At 32.1% G+C, this 13,374-nt stretch overlaps 2 protein-coding genes across 2 annotated transcripts; both read left to right on the top strand.

Annotated features, from left to right (window-relative positions):
* The first annotated feature begins 3,247 nt into the window (after nucleotides 1–3,247).
* Nucleotides 3,248–7,516, top strand: LOC124913797 (neutral ceramidase 1-like). The gene is made up of 10 exons (XM_047454210.1): nucleotides 3,248–3,470; nucleotides 3,682–4,045; nucleotides 4,151–4,359; nucleotides 4,960–5,301; nucleotides 5,413–5,677; nucleotides 5,764–6,034; nucleotides 6,127–6,252; nucleotides 6,325–6,388; nucleotides 6,502–6,671; nucleotides 6,813–7,516. The coding sequence occupies exons 2-10, from the start codon at nucleotides 3,735–3,737 to the stop codon at nucleotides 7,365–7,367; spliced, it is 2,313 nt and encodes a 770-aa protein (XP_047310166.1). The 5' UTR covers nucleotides 3,248–3,470; nucleotides 3,682–3,734; the 3' UTR covers nucleotides 7,368–7,516.
* A 1,007-nt stretch (nucleotides 7,517–8,523) lies between these two features.
* Nucleotides 8,524–13,255, top strand: LOC124914128 (cytosolic enolase 3). Its single transcript, XM_047454613.1, has 13 exons — nucleotides 8,524–8,891; nucleotides 8,974–9,128; nucleotides 9,506–9,680; nucleotides 10,495–10,566; nucleotides 10,648–10,764; nucleotides 11,170–11,250; nucleotides 11,621–11,697; nucleotides 11,772–11,875; nucleotides 12,087–12,185; nucleotides 12,263–12,348; nucleotides 12,453–12,539; nucleotides 12,638–12,835; nucleotides 12,925–13,255. The coding sequence occupies exons 1-13, from the start codon at nucleotides 8,787–8,789 to the stop codon at nucleotides 12,991–12,993; spliced, it is 1,425 nt and encodes a 474-aa protein (XP_047310569.1). The 5' UTR covers nucleotides 8,524–8,786; the 3' UTR covers nucleotides 12,994–13,255.
* The last annotated feature ends 119 nt before the right edge of the window (nucleotides 13,256–13,374 follow it).

The raw sequence follows: 13,374 nt of genomic DNA, 5'->3' as shown, positions 1-13,374 counted from the left end.
CAAAATTACCCGCCTAAACTTCCTGTTTTTAGATGAAGCAATTGCGTACAAAAAGATTAACTAATTTTTTATGCCTCTGAAAAAGATTAAACTATTAAGTTTAGCTAGCTTATTTCATGTTAGTTAGTTATGTTTATTGGTAAAAAAACAACATGAAAATTTTGTGGTTAATCAATGGTTGATTATTTGTACGTTATTACTTGTTATATACTATGATTTTTCTTCTTTTCATGATGTAAGATTTTTATACAGTGGTTAGCCTTCCTCTTTTTTCTTTGTTAAGATTTTTTTTTGCTAAGACTTGTAATAATTAGACTTTCATCATATAAAGTTAGTTTAGGACATTAGGTTAAATTACATATTGTTTGTTTCGTTTATATGTTTCATTTCACATTTAAAAGCAATCTTTACGTTTATGCTTTAAAAAGTTACAAGGAGAGGTTGCTTTTTAATGAGCTAGTTAATTATGAAAGCAATGTTATATTTTTATTTAATTCATATTTAAAAAGTACAATTTAATCTTAATTTTGTAAATGTTTATTTTAACTATATCTTTAATTTTCATATTTTTTTTAAAGGGTAAAACTGAAGTATAGGGTTTTTGAAAGGAAAAAAAGTTGCCTTACTTAAAAACAGCCTCTATACTCACATTATAAATCGTTGTTGGAATTTGGTTTATTTGAATAAATCAAAATATATTTATACATTTGACAAAAGTTTTTATTTTTTAAATAGTTAAATTGTATTAGGATATAATATAAAAGCATTTTTAATAAAATAAACAAATATTATTTTAATATTTTATTTTATGAATTAAATAAGTAAGTATGAGATATACATATTAATATGTTTACAGCTGTTAAAAAACATTTAAAATAATATATATATATAATGATGCTTAATTTTTAAAGTGTTCGGATTGCCGGGTTGAGAGTTGTGGTTAATTTGGATATATGTGAGAGTAAATTGATACTTGGGTTGAATTGTGGGTTGACCCGTCCATAAAAATTTTATGTTAATATTTTTTCACGTTTTTTTTTTTTATTATTCGTGCATTTACATGCTAGTATACATAATACTATAATAGCACTGGGATATGATTATAAGAAAATATACATTTGATTATAAGAAAATATACATTTTATTTTCTAAGTATATACTTACTGACAAAATTAGAAGAAAGAATATGTTTTTTAATTAATGTTTTAGTCATTATCACGGATCTCTGTCCACCAAAAAAAATATTTATTGTAAAAATTGTGATATTATTTACTAATTTTTTTTATTTTTTATTTTAATTTATTATTTGTTTATTTAATTATTAAAATAAATAATAAAACTTATTTTTATTCACTCATTTTATTTAAAAAAATCATTATTTTTTAAGTTCACTTTAAGTTTAATAGTAGCATGAAGATTATTATAGTCATATCTTCAATATATATAAACATTTTATAAATGTTATATTTCTTGATATTCTTCATTTTTTGAACTCTCATCAAGGCCTTGTTCGGATTGGGGTTATTTGAATAACTTAGAGGGAGATTAAATTAATGATGGTTGATGATTTTGAAGAGATAATGATTATTTTTGGTAAAAAAAAATTAATGTGTATTGATATATATATAAATAAAATAAAAAATAATAATTTAAAATAGAAGATATTTTAATATTTTGGTTAATGAAATGAGCGATGTAATTGGAGAAAAGTGATTGATTAAAAAATTGATTGAGTATAAATTAAATAAAAAACCTTTATAAGAACAATGCCCAACTAAGCCGATCCAAACATTAAGGCTTGTTGGGCTGACATTAGTATTATTTTATCTCAAAAACTTTGAAAGGTAGATTTGGAAATTAATTATTTAATTTTCTCTATTTGTAATGTATTTTCTTTTGTGAGACAAAATATATATATATATATATATAAATGAATAATAATTCATTTAGGTAATATTTTGATTTTTTTTTAATTATATAATTTTATTTACATTAAATAGTTCAAATGTATCTTTAATTCAGGGTAGTTATAACTTTTATACAAACTTTAATTACATTCATATTTTTTTTAATTATAAATTAGTTGCACTAGTTATAACTTTTATGTAAACTTTAATTATAGTACATAAAATGCACATTACAATATATTTAGATTATATTATATAAATAAAAATATATTATTTGAAATACATAGTGATTATTCATTTATATTTGCATAAGGTTTATAAAAATTTTATTTGTATTTATTCGTTAATGTATTAATTGATTCGTTAAACCCATTGGCTGAGACCAAATAAATTTATTCGTTAAACAAGATTATTCATTTATCAAATATTTATTTATCGAAATTTAACTGTTTGCATTGAACTTGTTCAATAATTCATTGACCCTCCAGCTTTAATATTATTAACAATGCACTTTCCTCACTATTTAGCACCCTAGCTAGCTAATCACCATAATCAATGATTGCCATTAGCCACCTCACATTATTGACCAAGAAATTGCACCTCTTCTTACCGTACAACAATTTAAATCACATTAATTTGTTTATACATACATACCTTTTGTTTGTTTAGATATACACAGTGAATGTGTGCCAAATCATTTGTGTTCTCCTATGATATATTGTGATAAACATCAACAATATAATACATCTAAAACCAAATATTACTTTCAAATCTTAAATTAAATTGATTGAAACATACCTTCATTATTCATTCATTTCGTTACACTTACATCCAAAGAGATAGAGATAAAAAAGTTTTTATATGATCCAATTAGTGATGCATTTATTTTAAATAACCCCTTTAACCATTTTAGAAACACTTGTATAAGAAGCATTTATCCTTAATTTAGTCCTTCTTAATTATTATAAGATTGTAAAATATAAAGGAAGCTTCATCATATTCATGAATAACATAGTACTTTGAATCAAAGGATAGAATAGCTATAACCCATTCCTCGACTAAACTCCAAATGTCTAGGAAACTGCACAATTTAATTATTGCCATATGTATAAAAAAATATACAACAAATATTTAATTTAAATGACATTCATTCAATTCTTTATTATCAATAACATATCTTAAATAACGAATTATATATACAAATTATGTTGATTAAATCATTAATTTACCAAATTTAAATTATTGGTGATATGACAAATCCGGACAATAATATAACCTTGAACGTGTAAATAAATAAATAAATAAATGATTTTGGATAGAGAGAGAGTAGAAATTGAAATTGGCAAGAACAGGGGAGAGAGAGAGACTTGGGCCCTCCGCTTGGCAACATATAAATTTCCATTTTGATCTTCTCATCAGTTCTCACTCTTCATTCAGCCATGACTGGTTGTTAAGCTTTGCGTGCTCTTCACATCTTTCTCTTACAGGAGAGCGTTGAGTTTTGATTTTCCCTCTGAAGAGACTTTTTCAATCACGACGGAGAAGACGTATTTCTATGTTCAGGTAACTTCTTCTGCAATCTATGATTTAGGGTTGAAGTCATTCATTTGTATCTTGATCATTTCACGCAATTTATTTATCCCTTGCGATTTTTGCTTGGGAAACGCTAGCAACTTCAATACAGGATGTATGCGATGTTCAATTCTTTATAGGATGTGTTACATTCCATTGGAGCATGAAAGTATCTTACGAGTTTTCCGTGTTTATGATACAGGAGAAAACTACGAAGAACTTGTAAAATCCAAGGATTACTAACTAGCTAGAGACATGTTGCCATCCATGGTGATGTGGATGTGGATTCCTCTATTACTTTTACTACAGAGTAGTAGAGGAATTGGAGGAGTTTCCGATTTCTTGATTGGTCTTGGAAGTTATGATATCACAGGACCTGCAGCTGATGTTAATATGATGGGTTATGCTAATACAGATCAGGTTGCTTCTGGTGTTCATGTCAGGTTGAGATCCCGTGCATTTATAGTGGCTGAGCCTAAGGGAAACAGGGTAGTGTTTGTGAATCTCGATGCTTGCATGGCTTCTCAAATTGTCACGATTAAAGTGCTTGAGAGATTGAATGCTAGGTACTTATTACTGTCATATTCTGGGAAATGTCCTTTGTATGTATATGTTCTATTGATGATACTCTCCTACTACTAAATTAATCAGTGTATTTTATTGTGATTTAGATATGGAAACCTCTATACAGAGAAGAATGTAGCTATCAGTGGTATTCACACCCATGCTGGTCCTGGTGGTTATTTGCAATATGTTGTATACATAGTCACATCACTTGGATTTGTTAAACAGTCATTTGATGCCCTTGTTGATGGCATTGAACAAAGCATCATTCAAGCTCATAACAATCTTCAACCTGGATCAGTATTTATTAACAAAGGTAGAGTCTTCTCACTTTTATTTTCTTTTTCTTTCACAAGCATCCTGACATGTTAGTCTGAACTTAACTGTTTTATATTGCTTTCCGACAATAACATCATTACTTTATCGATAATCCATCCTCACAATTTACCTAGAAAAAAAACCTCAGAGTAGCCTAATAATATTATTGATGTCAATGGGACTTTAACATGGAATCACAGCAACAGTTTTGCCAAAGTAGTCTAATTTTTTGATGAGTTATGCATTCTTTGATCAGATACTGGCATGTCCATTGTTGTGTTTCCTATTTTGGTTGTTTACAATTCCTTTTTTGCATGGTGATTATATATATTCTTCTACTATTACTACTACTATATCCTGTTTCGTATGTAAATAAGAAGATATTCAATTGAAAACTACTTTAATTTTAGATATTTTTCATTTAGTTTATTCAACATTTACTTTCAAAGAGTTAGTTAAAATTCAGTATTCATCATTCAACACTTAATTTTCACTTTCATCAAACACCTGGATGGTTACGAATTCCTCTCCTTTTAAGGTGAAGTTACATTCTCTTACAAGAAGAACTGTGACATAGTTTTGGCTGTTTAATTTACAGGGGAGCTTTTAGATGCCGGTGTCAACCGCAGTCCTAGTGCTTATTTGAATAATCCTGTAACGGAACGCAACAAGTACAAATATGATGTTGATAAAGATATGACACTCCTAAAGTTTGTGGATGATGTATGGGGCCCAGTGGGGAGCTTCAACTGGTTTGCGACTCATGGGACATCTATGAGCCGTACTAACACATTGATAAGTGGGGATAACAAAGGAGCAGCAGCACGGTTTATGGAAGACCGGTTAAATAAGAAAGGTGTTGAGGATTCGCTACCTGATGAACTTGAGGCTGAATCATCACACCGAAGGGTGTCAAATATCATTCCAGTTCTTAGTAATCGTAAGTTAACAGTATTTGAGCTTTATATCAGTAATTTTGAACATTCCACTACTATGCCAAAATAAATAACAATGTTTTTATCATTTAAATTAATAAATGTTATTGATGTAGGTCACGAGTTGCTTGAGATTGCTGCTAGCATACAACCAAGTTCTGGAAAACCAGTTACGCGGTTACTCAGTGTTTCAAAACGTGTGAGAAGTGCTCTGAGACAGGCTGACAAGCCTATGATTGTTTCTGCCTTTTGTCAATCAAACTGTGGTGATGTTAGCCCAAATGTGCTTGGTGCGTTTTGCACAGATACTGGCCTGCCTTGTGACTTCAACCATAGTACCTGTGGTGGAAAGAATGAGTTATGCTATGGTCGGGGACCTGGGTATGTGTTTCTCTTCTTTCTAGTTGTCTATCTGAATCATAATTGATAATTCCCGTGTTGTATATCATTGCTCTCATGAATTTCAGTTATCCCGATGAGTTTGAGAGCACCCGTCTGATTGGTGAGAGGCAATTCAAGAAAGCCATGGACCTCTTCAACGGTGCATCTGAACTGTTAAGTGGGAAGGTTGATTACCGTCATGCATACATAGACTTCTCCAAGTTAGATGTTACTATTTCCAAGCAGGATGGAGTTAACGAGGCAGTTCATACATGTCCTGCTGCAATGGGGTTTGCATTTGCAGCAGGAACTACTGATGGACCTGGAGCATTTGACTTTACGCAAGGGGATGAAAAGGTACTAAAAGAATTGGAACATTTGTATCCCAATTTTCAATATGTAGTTATGAAATTTGACCCTATTTCCTTTTTCTGTTACTGTTGTTTCAGGGGAATCCTTTCTGGAGGATGGTCCGGAACTTACTCAAGAAACCAGGAAAGGAACAAGTTGAATGCCAATATCCAAAACCTGTTCTTCTTGATACTGGAGAAATGAAGATTCCTTATGATTGGGCAGTAAGTTTCTCTATTGTTGTGTTATTGAAGGCTGCATAAAATTCTATTCATTATAACTGTTTCTTTCTGCAGCCTTCGGTTCTTCCAATTCAGATCATACGGATTGGCCAGTTTGTCATTCTTTGTGTACCCGGAGGTGCGTTCTTCTTTTATTTCCAATTGTCCTTTTGCTTCAACCCCCTCTTCCCCATTCAGATCATATGGATTTTAAACATGAGCACTTCTTCCCTCCCCATTCGTTTCTGTCAGAATTCACAACAATGGCTGGAAGACGTCTCCGTGATGCAGTGAAGACAGTTCTTCTAACCGAAGGGAAAGCAGAGTTCGATAGTAGCACCCATGTTATTATTGCTGGTTTAACAAACACTTATTCCCAATATGTGACAACATTTGAGGAGTACCATGTTCAGAGATACGAGGTGAGTAATAATTTGCTTAAACTAATGTAACAACTTGGTTTTCTAAGCAAAGCACAAGGGTTATTTGATAAAAAATGTTATAAGAAATAAGTTAGTTATTTTAGTAGATGATTGTTCCAACTGCTGCTGCTTCTTTGTCAGGGTGCGTCGACACTGTTTGGTCCACATACCCTGAGCGCCTACATACAGGAGTTCAAGAAGCTTGCATCAGCCCTAGTGGGTGGGCGAGCGGTGGAAGTGGGCCCGCGACCTCCAGACCTTCTAAACAAGCAAATAAGCTTGCTAGCACCGGTCCTGATGGACGGAACACCATCTGGTGTGAACTTTGGAGACGTTAGAGAGGATGTACCTTTCAAATTCAACTCCACCTTCAATAGAGGGGAAAAAGTGAAAGTAGTTTTTTGGTCAGCTAGCCCCAGAAATGACCTCATGACTGAAGGGACCTTCGCCCTCGTGGAGCGTCTTCAAGGGAGGGATACGTGGATCCCATCTTACGACGACGACGATTTCTGTCTTCGGTTTAAGTGGTCAAGGCCTTTCAGACTCAGTTCGAGGAGCCATGCCACCATAGAATGGACTATCCCGGAAACTGCTGTTTCAGGTGTATACAGAATAAGCCATTTTGGCGCAGCAAAGTCTCTGATGGGAGCTATCAGACATTTCACTGGTTCATCTGCTGCTTTTGTTGTTGGATAGAAGGAAGATTTTCTCTTTGTGTTGTGTTTTCTTTGTTGTTGTTGTTATATGTATATTTAAAATGTCTGTATGAGACAATTATGAGGATTGGGATAAGGCTGGTGGATCGCCATAGGAAGTTATGCTTTAATCAAATGCTTCTTCTCTTTTACTTCCTTCCTTGGCTTTCTCAATTCAAACTATTTTTATTTTATTTAGAGTATAGATAACATAATCTATTTTTAAATTAAACTATTATTATTGAATTATGTAATTAATTAGCATCCATTGAAACATAACCAAGCTCTATCAACAATAATATTATAATATTCACTCTCAAAATTATATTACCAATTATATTTTTTAAACAACTTACATTAAATACAAAATTTATATAACAAATTTTAAAAATACATTTATAATATAAGATGAGATATAAATCTAATTTCTTCATTACCAAAAAAACGATACATCATATTATTTCAAAATATTTTGATATCGTCCCACGACATAATACAATTGACATGATGACTCAGACACATACACAACTATAAGATTGTCACTAATTTAAATAAGGAAATATAATAACTTATTCAACCTTTTATATAATTTAAAATTTTATTAAACAATTATATTTTAAAAAAAAATAAAATAAAAATATTTTCTTAAACAAATCATTACCAAGGTTTCATAATAAAAAATCTTCAATCGAAATAAAATTATATTAATAAAAAATAATAAGAATTTTATCTGAAAACAACTTTATTCAAATTTGTATATTGAGATTAATACATAAAATTAAATTAAATTTATAATAAAAAAAATTGAAAATTAACTTCATCTGTTTTTACATAGGATGGCTCACCCTAATTTAATTGACATAATTGGTAACATTATAAATTATTTAAAATAAGATATGGATTTAATTAACTAAAAAATTATGCATATTAATCACTTGTTTTTTTTTATATTAATATTTTTAATGTATTCTAATTATGCTACATTTTCAACATTAAAATTTTAATATATTTTAGAGTGGATTGAAAAATGTGATAGATCAATTTTTTTTTGGAAAAAAATTGTTTCCTAATTAAGCTTAAACAATTTATTTATTTTATTGCAAAGAAAATAAGCTTATATTGTAATTGTTCTAAAACTTAGACGTCGTGATTCGAATAACCCCTCGAAACCCCTTCGAATCTGTGTGATTCATGAACTGAAAGTCTAAAAGCTGAGCCGATCTGCAACGGAGATTGTAAGCTACGAGAAGAGAAGTCAGTAGTACAAGCAGCGATTCATTGAAGCAGCTTGAGATTTCTGCTTTTCCGTTCATTTTCTTCGATATTGCAACTTCGATTAAGCATTTTTTGCATCATCCGTGCAAAAGAATCGCCAGGAAGTGATATATAACGAGGAGAAGGTTCGAAAACATCTCAGGAAATGTCGGTCCAAGAATACCTTGACAAGCATATGCTTTCCCGGAAAATTGAGGACGCCGTCAATGCCGCCGTTCGAGCCAAAACTTCCGATCCAGTCCTTTTCATTGTGAGATTCACCTCTCTTTCTTTCCACTGCAAGTCAAATTAGCATAGGTTAAGTTTATAAGTTGCATTTGATTTTTGAGCAGTCTAACCATATGAGGAAGGCTGTTCCTTCTGTGATCACCAAGTTAAAAGCGAGGCAAGTTCTTGACAGTAGAGGCATTCCAACTGTGGAAGTTGATCTCCATACTAATAAAGGCGTTTTCCGTGCTTCTTCTCCCAGCGGAGCTTCAACAGGAATGTAAAGCCTTTTCTTCCTTCATTCCAATAATAATCTTTTTTGACCTAGAAATTAGAGTGATATTGTGCAATTAGTTTCATGTACTGTTTCTTGCACTTGATATTGTGCTTATCTGGAAACAGGGTATAATGTACATGAGTCCTTTCATTTCTTATAGATAATGTTCATGTGTGTGAAACTCGTAATGCAAATAATAGAATTGGAAACTAGATGTTTTTTTTTTCAGATGAGGCCATTGTCAGCCTCACTTAACATTTCTTTATGTAAATTTAACATTGGGACATTTTTCTTCATTTGTGGCCAATGTTCAGCTGGGAACACTTACTGTGTATTTCAACAGAAGTGCTATTTCTAAAATCTTCATAAATACATTCTAGGTATGAGGCTATTGAGTTACGTGATGGAGAGAAAGGAATATACCTTGGGAAAAGTGTAAAAAGAGCTGTTAAAAACATCAATGAGAAGATATCTGAAGCTTTAATTGGCATGGATCCAACTCTTCAATCTCAAATTGATCAGGCAATGATGGATTTGGACAAGACAGAGAAGAAGGTTGGTTTCTCCCCTGTTTATCCTATTGGGTATTTTTAGATATTCACACCATATTGGGTACACTTGTGAAACATTTCCTTCATTGCATTTAGCCGATAGAAGTACTCAACTTGTTTTGTATGTACTAGTATCTGAAATAATCTTTGACTGGTGCCACTCACTTTCCTCAGCACTGACATCTAATTTGTTGTATTCAACTTAGATTTGCTCAAGGAACTTAGGTCAGATAGAGTGTATCTGTAAAAAGGTTCTCACTTTCCTTGAAATGAGATATATATTTTTTAAAATTCAAGTTTGTATTAATAGGTGGTCGCAAATTGTGACTGCAATACAAACAACGAGCATCTTAAAGGAGAAACAAAAAGAAGAGGGTGGGTGGGGGGAGGTCTCTACAAGCACACTAACCTTCAAGCCAGTAAGAACAAGTGACCAAAGAAACACCAAAACAGTCCTACTAATAAACCATTCCATCAAGATACGTGCACCTCAAACACCATCTAACCTAGCTTTATAAGAATACGAGATTTCAACAGGAGTTAGAAACCTAGTTTTATAAGAATACTGTTTATTCCCATTTTAATCAAGAACACTTTCAATAATTCTCCAAGAAGAAATATTTTTAAGAGCATTGAAAGTTTGAATTTCAAACTTATTTAGGCTCGCAAGCACATTCTTTGATTCCATGACCTAATTAAAGCTCTGTTGTGAGTACAAAGAGGACTACTTATGCTTTATAGGAACTGGCTCTTTGTTAACAATAGTGCTGGTGTTTCATCTTATTAGCCCTGATCTTCCATTTGTTCCCATTTGACAGGGTGATCTTGGTGCAAATGCAATTTTAGCTGTATCAATTGCTGCTTGCAAAGCTGGAGCTGCTGAAAAGGAGGCATGAATGGAGTTTTTGTACAATTACATTTTTTTGTATTTTCTGTCTTAGTATTTGTGAAGTAGTGACATTGTTGTGCAGGTACCTCTATACAAACACATTGCTGATCTTTGTGGTAGAACCAAGTTCATGCTTCCTGTCCCTTCCCTTTCCATGATAAGCGGTGGTAAACATGCCGGCAACAATCTTGCCATTCAGGTTCTAATAGCCCTTTATTTGCTATTAAGTTAGGGTTTAAGTGATGTTATTCAAACCTTATTCTACTTGTATGGCCTTAATCATCATCTTGATTTTGTTTGGTAGTGTTGTTAACTTTGCATGTATACATATTTATATTCCTTATTATGATTAAGTTTAGGATGTTTATATTCCTCTCATTTCTGTTATTTCAATTTCTTAGGACCATTTCTTTCAATCATGTTTTCTCTAAACTAGAAGTTCTTTCCTTTTTGGTTATTATTTTCTCTTGGATATTCATAAGTATATTATGATATCTAATATTCCACTAAAGCTTGTAACGACTTATTTTTCAGTTCATCAGATAGCTTAATGTTGTTTCTAGTTCTATTTTGTTTCATATATTGGTCTTCCTGTTGTTATCAGGATATTATGATTCTTCCTGTGGGAGCTAAAAAATTAGAGGAGGCTATGCAAATGGGCTCAGAAACATATCATCATTTAAAGGTAATTTTGATTGTTTCTGATGCTGAACTTCTCAGTAAAAATGAAATATCCTAATGCTTTGTGCCAAGCTTATGTTGCTGACTTGCTGCTAAAAGAATTAAAACTGCAATAAAAATAGTTCCTTGTACTTCAATGGTGAAGTGTTATTTATGTCTAAATCTTACCATGTCAATCATTGAAGTTAAATATCTAGACTAGGGTTTTGTTTTTCTTTTACTCCAGTTGAAGCTGCTCAATGTTTATTTTTGTACTTCATTCTTAGGGCATACCCCTAGTAACAGTTATGAAGATTTATTAAAAAAAATTATTCATATCCTATTGCTTAGTTCTTCTGGATCATTTTTTCATTTCCCCCCTTCCGAATTTCAAGGCTGTTATTACAGAAAAATACGGTGCACATGGATGTAATGTAGGTGAAGATGGTGGTTTAGCTCCAAACATCTCTAAGTAAGTTTTTTTCTCCTCATGGATATTCTTCATTGTTTTGTTCAGATGCTGAATTTAGTGCCTTCTGTTTGCAGCATTAAAGAGGGCTTGGACCTCGTAAAGGAGGCCATTAGTCGAACAGGATATAATGAGAAAATAAAAATAGCTCTTGATGTATCGGCTACTGATTTCTGCATAGGTAATGTACTAATATTTCGAAAATTTGCACCTGTCCTTTAATGAATGCTAAGTGACGTCTAATTAACTACTGATAACGGCTAATAATATATCTGGACCCTATTTGCATGAATGATCTGGGGTAGTTTGAATTAATGCTAAGTAAGGTATTAGAGGTACTAAAGTGAGAGATGAAAAAACTGAATAATTATATTCTTGAATCATAATCTTAGGTACAAAGTATGATTTAGACCAGAAATATCCACAAAAGTCTGGGCAAAATTTCAAGTCAGGAGAAGATATGATTGAGATGTACAAAGGACTCTGCACAGGTATTTTTCAGTAATCTTGAATATATATATCTATCCTAGGACCCAGAGCAATATATAAAGTAATTTGACCTTTATAGATTACCCGATTGTGTCAATTGAGGACCCATTTGACAAGGAAGACTGGGAGCATGTGAAAATATTTTCAGATCTTGAAATTTGCCAGGTAGATATGGCCTTGCTGTTCTGAACATATCATTCTGTGCTGTTTACTGTAACTTTTACTATTTTGTATAATTAGTAATATTTGAAAGGATCTTTTTTTAACAGGTTGTGGGGGATCAGCTATTGATGTCAAATCCCAAACGTATTGAAAGAGCAATTCGAGAGTCTTCTTGCAACGCACTTCTTCTGAAGGTTATCTTTTATGCTGATCAAGACTTGTTGTGTATGTTGTACATGGAAGTAAAAAGGAATTATGATGAAGGTTTTTTTTTTATGGTTTTTGTTTTCAGGTGAATCAGATTGGAACTGTGACAGAGGCGATTGAAGTAGTGAAGCTAGCTAAGGATGAACAATGGGGAGTTGTGGTCTCTCATAGAAGTGGGGAAACAGAGGATTCTTTCATTGCGGATTTAGCTGTTGGCCTTTCGACAGGTCAAATTAAAGCAGGTGCACCTTGCCGAGGAGAAAGAGTCTCCAAATACAACCAGGTAAATCTTAAAAACATATTTTATTTTATTTCTCTCAATCTGGAAGAACAACACATGGTGAAAGGAGGAAGACTTAAAATTTATTGCAGTTATTGCGCATAGAAGAAGAGCTTGGTGATCAGGCAGTGTATGCCGGCAATGACTGGCGTTCATCGTGAGGTCATTTTCGTTAATATGATGTATGTATCATGACTGCTTTGAAAGGAATCCTGGAGTTCATCTGTGACGACATTGAATTAGAGGAATTTCAGCTTGCATTTTATGTTATTGTTCTTAGCATGGGCAGGGCAACAATTTTTGGATAATTTTTATGGCTTTCTGTTTTTCAGTTTTCTGGCTGCCTACTTTTTTTTAAATAATTTTTTTATTATAAATTGGAGAGACAAATTACCATTTAATTTTTCATTCTCCATTTGGATATACTTTTCTTCCCTTTCCTTTTTGTATCCTGATAAGTTATAGTTGTAAACAATTTTCTTTTGGTAAGATAAAAAAATGGTTTAATTATTTAAACTAGATTATATGCAAAAAAAATAATA

Source organism: Impatiens glandulifera, chromosome 9, assembly GCF_907164915.1.
Source record: "Impatiens glandulifera chromosome 9, dImpGla2.1, whole genome shotgun sequence".
In the NCBI taxonomy this organism is placed as follows: domain Eukaryota; kingdom Viridiplantae; phylum Streptophyta; class Magnoliopsida; order Ericales; family Balsaminaceae; genus Impatiens; species Impatiens glandulifera.
The sequence above is the reverse complement of the archived record's forward strand: the minus strand, read 5'-3'. Positions and strand labels throughout refer to the sequence as shown.